General features: G+C 49.0%; 1 protein-coding gene across 1 annotated transcript in view; it reads right to left on the reverse strand.

The window, feature by feature from the left end:
- Positions 1 to 1,329: 1,329 nt before the first annotated feature.
- Positions 1,330 to 7,118, reverse strand: part of LOC139022773 (uncharacterized) — a 14,866-nt gene continuing 9,077 nt past the window's right edge. The window contains exons 13-14 of the mRNA XM_070433954.1: positions 2,974 to 3,041; positions 1,330 to 2,111 (exon numbers count right to left, since the gene is read on the reverse strand). Coding sequence (XP_070290055.1) covers positions 1,958 to 2,111; positions 2,974 to 3,041 — 222 coding nt within the window. The 3' untranslated portion in view covers positions 1,330 to 1,957. The remainder of the gene's footprint in view (positions 2,112 to 2,973; positions 3,042 to 7,118) is intronic.

Raw genomic sequence — 7,118 nt, forward strand, 5'->3', positions numbered from 1 at the left:
TGCCGTTCCAGCCATGAGCAGCCAGAGCCGCCCGCCAGCCATGAGCACCAGAGCCGTCAGCCAGCCATGAGCAGCCAGAGCCGTCAGCCAGCCATGAGCAGCGAGAGCCGTCAGCCAGCCATGAGCAGCCAGAGCCGTCAGCCAGCCATGAGCCGCTAGAGCCTTCCGCCAGCCAGGCGCCGCTAGAGCCTTCCGCCAGACAGGATCCGCTAGAGCCTTCCGCCAGACAGGAGCCGCTAGAGCCTTCCGCCAGACAGGAGCCGCTAGAGCCTCCCGCCAGACAGGAGCGCTAGAGCCGCCCGCCAGACAGGAGCCGCCCGCCAGACAGGCGCGCCAGAGCCGCCCGCCAGACAGGAGCCGCCAGCCAGGAGCAGCCAGAGCCGTCAGCCAGCCATGAGCCGCTAGAGCCTTCCGCCAGACAGGAGCCGCTAGAGCCTTCCGCCAGACAGGAGCCGCTAGAGCCGCCCGCCAGACAGGAGCCGCCAGAGCCGCCCGCCAGACAGGAGCCGCCAGAGCCGCCCGCCAGCAGGAGCAGCCAGAGCCGTCAGCCAGCCATGAGCCGCTAGAGCCTTCCGCCAGACAGGAGCCGCTAGAGCTTCCGCCAGACAGGAGCCGCTAGAGCCTTCCGCCAGACAGGAGCCGCTAGAGCCGCCCGCCAGACAGGAGCCGCCCGCCAGACAGGAGCCGCCAGAGCCGCCCGCCAGACAGGAGCCGCCAGCCAGGAGCAGCCAGAGCCGCCCGCCAGCCATGAGCAGCCAGAGCCGTCAGCCAGCCATGAGCAGCCAGAGCCTTCAGCCAGCCATGAGCAGCCAGAACCGTCAGCAAGCCATCACCAGCAAGAGCCGTTAGAGCTGCCCCTCAGTGTGCTGCCCTCAGTCCGGTGCTGCCTCTCAGTCCGGTGGTGTCCCTTAATCCAGGTGGGTTAATTTGGAGGGTGGCCATTGGGAGGAGGCTACGGAAGCGGGGATTGACTATGGTGGGGTGGGGACAACGTCCAGAGCCAGAGCCACACCGTGGACAGTTGCCCACCCAGACCCTCCCCTAGATTTTTAGGTGGTGCGCCCGGAGTTCGCACCTTGAGGGGGGGGGGGGGGTTCTGTCACGTGTTTTCCCTTGTTTTTGTATTTGTTTAGTTGGTCAGGGCGTGAGTTGGGGTGGGCATTCTATGTTATGTGTTTCTATGTTGGGTTCAATCAATTAGCCTGATATGGTTCTCAATCAGGGGCAGTGTTTTACGTTTCCTCTGATTGAGAACCATATTAAGGTAGGCTGTTCACACTGTTTGTTTGGGTGATTGTTGCTGTGTCTGTGTATGTCGCACCGGTTTACACCCGCAACACTCACGAGAAAGAGGATTTGTTCTGATTTTCATAAATTAGTATAGGCCTACATTTCCCTTTGTTTGTAGGCTAATTCGCCTGGACATCTATACGTCCACTCTTGTCCTTCTCGTGCTTCTGCGCAAAGCATTCAAGTGAACCATCTACGACTGTTAAAATGTCCAGATGTTGTGGTTTCTTGGGCAGCTCAGGTCCCTAAAGAGAGTCTGGGTTGCAAAGTGAAGACAAATCGACCTTCACGTGGGGGTTTCCCGTCGCCAAAATAGCCCTGGAGACCTAGATAAGACTTCATCATAGCCTACCATTTGGCTTTGGTAATTGATGGAATATGTGGCTTCCGTGGAGGTCTTGGCAGGTAAGCCCAATGAAGTTGTATCTTACCTAATGGCAACAGCAGAAATCTGCATACAAAGACATTTTTAAAGAGTTGGATGATATCTAATGAGACCTACCATATAAATGACATAAAACACGTGTCCAATTTAGCTTGGTTGATTTTAAAGAAGACTGCTTGCAGTTGTTTGATGGAATAAGGCATCTGGYTTTATTTATTGTACTCTGCCTCACCCCGTGTCCTGAGAATAATTGCACCAAATGTACAATTGTATGCATTGCCTTCATATCTTGAATAGTGCTTTGATAGCTTTCAGAACTTTGCAGGTTTTCAAAAACGGCTTGTTGGTCTTGGTTGTTTTCGGGGACTTGGGGATGGTCTTGATCAGGAACCCAGGTTTTCCTATTTTCAGCTTCTTTGAGGTTAGTTGAACAATCCTAGAAAGAAATCACAGTTCTTAGAGAGGACTGCCCAAAATGTCCCTAACAGGGTAGATCTTGACTAATGCCACGTTCACGTGCTATAATAGTTATCGAAAATGCCGAGTTCAAACTAGGAAGTTTCACTTGAACGACCCTCCAAATCGGAATTACTAGAGGAAAACTGAGAAAGGTTTTTGCCGAGTTGTGACGTTTCACCACTGACCTTTTACCGTTTCAACCAAAAGATGACAGCAAATCCGTTTTTGAAAACTACAACCTTGTCAATATGGATAATTAGGCGACATTTGTAATTTGATAAAGTAGCTAGTTTGGCCATATTGTCAATGTTAAGGATGCTAGCTAACGTATTTATGAGCAACGTCAGCTAGTTTATCAAGCTATCTAAAATCGTATTGGTTGGATAATTATTCCAAACAAAAAGCACATGAATGAAACAGTCGTATTTCCTAGAAAATAGGAAGTTCCGACGAGCACGTGAGCGTGGCATAAGCACTCAACTGACCACAAAAAGGGGTTGTGATTGTAGCTTTAAGTGTCATAGAATGTAAATGACGTTTTAGGGTTAAGGATGGGATGAAATTCCTTTCTATAGGATCAATTCAGATGTACACTCATCAATAATCTGTTTTTCTTTTGTTTTTTTAAAGGAGACCGATCTCCTGCTGTAGTAGGAAGTAGAGTCTAGGGAGACAGGTATGTGGATGAAGACAGAGAGGAAGAACACGGACAGACGCCGAGTAGTGACTCAAACCCCCCGAAACCGTGGCAGCAGGCATGGTCCAGAGTCGAGTTTTAGCACTCGACATGCCCCCGACACTAATCTATTTCAATAGAATTCATTGACTGTTGGACTCACCTCTGGCAGAGTAGCGCTGTCTCATTCTTCTCCATGGCCAGATCATGCTCGGCAGCAGAGGCTTTCAGCTAAAGAGAATAAATGAATTGCAGTACTACTTGAAAGTATGTGATCCCCTTGTGCAATTAGATTTTTTTGTTTGTTGAATTTACCATAAAATCTTAATTTAATCAGAATCAGTCTTTTTTATCTGACAACAGGTTTATATTTACCAATACTATATGTTGGTGTAGAAGAAATCATGCGTGTAGTAGAATTGTTTGTTTTTAAAGGAATTAGTGCAGGTGCAAAAATAAGTGAACCCCAAGTTGCATTGGTTAAATCAGTAGGTATGTAGAATAAGGTGGGTAAATAATTAGGTACCAAATGAACCAATAAAAGGAGAGATCGTTAGGACAGAGTTTGGGCGGGACTATGATAATAGAGATAAGAAACCTGCTCAGTTTGGTGTTACCCATCCAGGTGAATACAAAGCACACCATGCCAAGAGGAAAGGAGATCTCAGAGGATATCAGGACGAGGGTAGTGAGACCACATCAGTCTGGGAGAAGGCTATAAAATCATCTTAAAAWGATTTGAGCTCAGTCCACTGTGAGGCAAATCATTTACAAATGGAGAGCATTTAACATGACAGCAACTCGGCCTAGAAGTGGACGCCCTTCCAAAATATCCCCAAGAGCCACAAAACAATAATAAATCAGGTAAAAGCAAACCCAAACATAACARSTAGAGATTTGCAGACATCCCTTGCTGCATCTCTGGTTCAATAATAAGAACACTGAATCCAAATGCCATTCATGGGGTGGTTGCTAGGAAGAAGCATCTGCTGTCAAAAAAGAACCAAACTGCCCGTCTTAACTTTGCCAGAGACCACCTGTACAAACCTGATTGTTTCTGGTCCATTCCCTGGTCCAATTAATCCCAAATTTATATTTTTGGTCACAATCAACACCGCTATGTTTGTCGAAAACCCAACACTTCCTACCACCAAAACAACCATATCCCAACAGCCAAGCATGGTGGTGGGAATGTCAAGATCTGGGGCTGCTTTTCCTCATCTGGACCTGGATGACTCCACATCATTAAGGGAACCATGAATTCTGAGTTATACCAGGAGATTCTTGAACAGAACGTCAGGGCATCAGTCAACGAGCTAAAGCTGGGACGAAAATGGGGCTTCCAACAAGACAACGACCCAAAGCATTCAAGCAAATCTACCAAAGAATGGCTCACGAGAAAGAAGATTTGTGTTTTGGATTGGCCAAGTCAAAGTCCTGACCTAAATCCAATCGAGATGCTGTGGCAGGACCAGTTCATGCCAGACACCCCTCAAACCTCACTCAATTGGCTGAGTTCTGTAAGGAGGAGTGGGCAAAAATCCCACTCCTCCTTACAGAAGGAACTTTAAACTTCCGGAGCCGGCAGAGATGGCCGCCTCACTTCGCGTTCCTAGGAAACTATGCAGTATTTTGTTTTTTTACGTGTTATTTATTACATTGGTACCCCAGGTAACCTTAGGTTTTATTACATACAGTCGGGAGGAACTACTGGATATAAGAGCAACGTAAACTCACCATCATTACGACCAGGAATACGACTTTCCCGAAGAGGATCCTGTGTTTTGCCCACCACCCGGGACAATGAATCGGATCCCAGCCGGCGAACCAATACAACGACGCCGTAAAAGGGGCAGACGAAGTGGTCTTCTGGTCAGGCTCCGGAGACGGACACATCGCGCACCGCTCCCGAGCATACATACTACTCGCCAATGTCCAGTCTCTTGACAACAAGGTTGATGAAATCCGAGCAAGGGTAGCATTCCAGAGAGACATCAGAGACTGTAACGTTCTTTGCTTCACAGAAACATGGCTCACTCGAGACATGCTATCGGAGTCGGTACAGCCAGCTGGTTTCTTCACGCATCGCGCCGACAGAAACAAACATCTTTCTGGTAAGAAGAGGGGCGGGGGGGTATGCCGTATGATTAACGAGACATGGTGTGATCATAATAACATACAGGAACTCAAGTCCTTCTGTTCACCGGACTTAGAATTCCTCACAATCAAATGTCGACCTCATTATCTACCAAGAGAATTCTCTTTCGATTATAATCACAGCCGCATATATTCCCCCCCAAGCAGACATATCGATGGCCCTGAACGAACTTTATTTGACTCTATGTAAACTGGAAACCACATATCCTGAGGCTGCATTCATTGTAGCTGGGGATTTTAACAAGGCTAATCTGAAAACAAGACTCCCTAAATTCTATCAGCATATCGATTGTGCTACCAGGGCTGGTAAAACCCTGGATCATTGTTATTCTAACTTCCGCAACGCATATAAGGCCCTCCCCCGCCCTCCTTTCGGAAAAGCTGACCACGACTCCATTTTGTTGCTTCCAGCCTATAGACAGATACTAAAACAGGAAGCTCTCGCTCTCAGGTTTGTTCAACGCTGGTCCGACCAATCTGATTCCACGCTTCAAGATTGCTTCGATCACGTGGATTGGGATATGTTCCGCATTGCGTCAAACAACAACATTGACGAATACGCTGATTCGGTGAGCGAGTTCATTAGCAAGTGCATTGGCGATGTCGTACCCACAGAAACTATTAAAACATTCCCCAACCAGAAACCGTGGATTGATGGCAGCATTCGCACGAAACTGAAAGCGCGAACCACTGCTTTTAACCAGGGCAAGGTGCCCGGAAACATGACCGAATACAAACAGTGTAGCTATTCRCTCCGCAAGGCAATCAAACAAGCTAAGCGTCAGTATAGAGACAAAGTAGAGTCGCAATTCAACGGCTCAGACACAAGATGTATATGTGGCAGGGTCTACAGTCAATCACGGATTACAAAAAGAAAACCAGCCCCGTCGCGGACCAGGATGTCTTGCTCCCCGACAGACTAGACAACTTCTTTGCTCGCTTTGAGGACAATACAGTGCCACTGACACGGCCCGCTACCAAAACCTGCGGGCTCTCCTTCACTGCAGCCGACGTGAGTAAAACATTTAAACGTGTTAACCCTCGCAAGGCTGCAGGCCCAGACGGCATCCCCAGCCGTGTCCTCAGAGCATGCGCAGACCAGCTGGCTGGTGTGTTTACGGACATATTCAATCAATCCTTATCCCAGTCTGCTGTTCCCACATGCTTCAAGAGGGCCACATTGTTCCTGTTCCCAAGAAAGCTAAGGTAACTGAGCTAAACGACTGCCCCGTAGCACTCACTTCCGTCATCATGAAGTGCTTTGAGAGACAAGTCAAGGACCATATCACCTCCACCCTACCTGACCCCTAGACCCACTCCAATTTGCTTACCGCCCCAATAGGTCCACAGACGACGCAATCGCAACCACCATGCACACTGCCCTAACCCATCTGGACAAGAGGAATACCTATGTGAGAATGCTGTTCATTGACTACAGCTCAGCATTTAACACCATAGTACCCTCCAAACTCGTCATCAAGCTCGATACCCTGGGTCTCGACCCTGCCTTGTGCAACTGGGTACTGGACTTCCTGACGGGGCCCCCCCCAGGTGGTGAGGGTAGGTAACAACATCTCCACCCCGCTGATCCTCAACACTGGGGCCCCACAAGGGTGCGTTCTGAGCCCTCTCCTGTACTCCCTGTTCACCACGACTGCGTGGCCATGCAAGCCTCAACTCAATCATCAAGTTTGCAGACGACACTACAAGTGGTAGGCTTGATTACCAACACCGACGAGACGGCCTACAGGGAGGAGGTGAGGGCCCTCGGAGTGTGGTGTCAGGAAAATAACCTCACACTCAACGTCAACAAAACAAAGGAGATAATCGTGGACTTCAGGAAACAGCAGAGGGAGCACCCCCTATCCACATCGACGGGACAGTAGTGGAGAGGGTAGAAAGTTTTAAGTTACTCGGCGTACACATCACGGACAAACTGAATTGGTCCACCCACACAGACAGCGTGGTGAAGAAGGCGCGCAGTGCCTCTTCAACCTCAGGAGGCTGAAGAAATTCGGCTTGTCACCAAAATCACTCACAAACTTTTACAGATGCACAATCGAGAGCATCCTGTCGGGCTGTATCACCGCCTGGTACGGCAACTGCTCCGCCCACAACCGTAAGGCTCTCCAGAGGGTAGTGAGGTCTGCA

Source organism: Salvelinus sp. IW2-2015, linkage group LG22 (genome assembly GCF_002910315.2).
Source record: "Salvelinus sp. IW2-2015 linkage group LG22, ASM291031v2, whole genome shotgun sequence".
Taxonomy (NCBI): Eukaryota; Metazoa; Chordata; class Actinopteri; order Salmoniformes; family Salmonidae; genus Salvelinus; species Salvelinus sp. IW2-2015.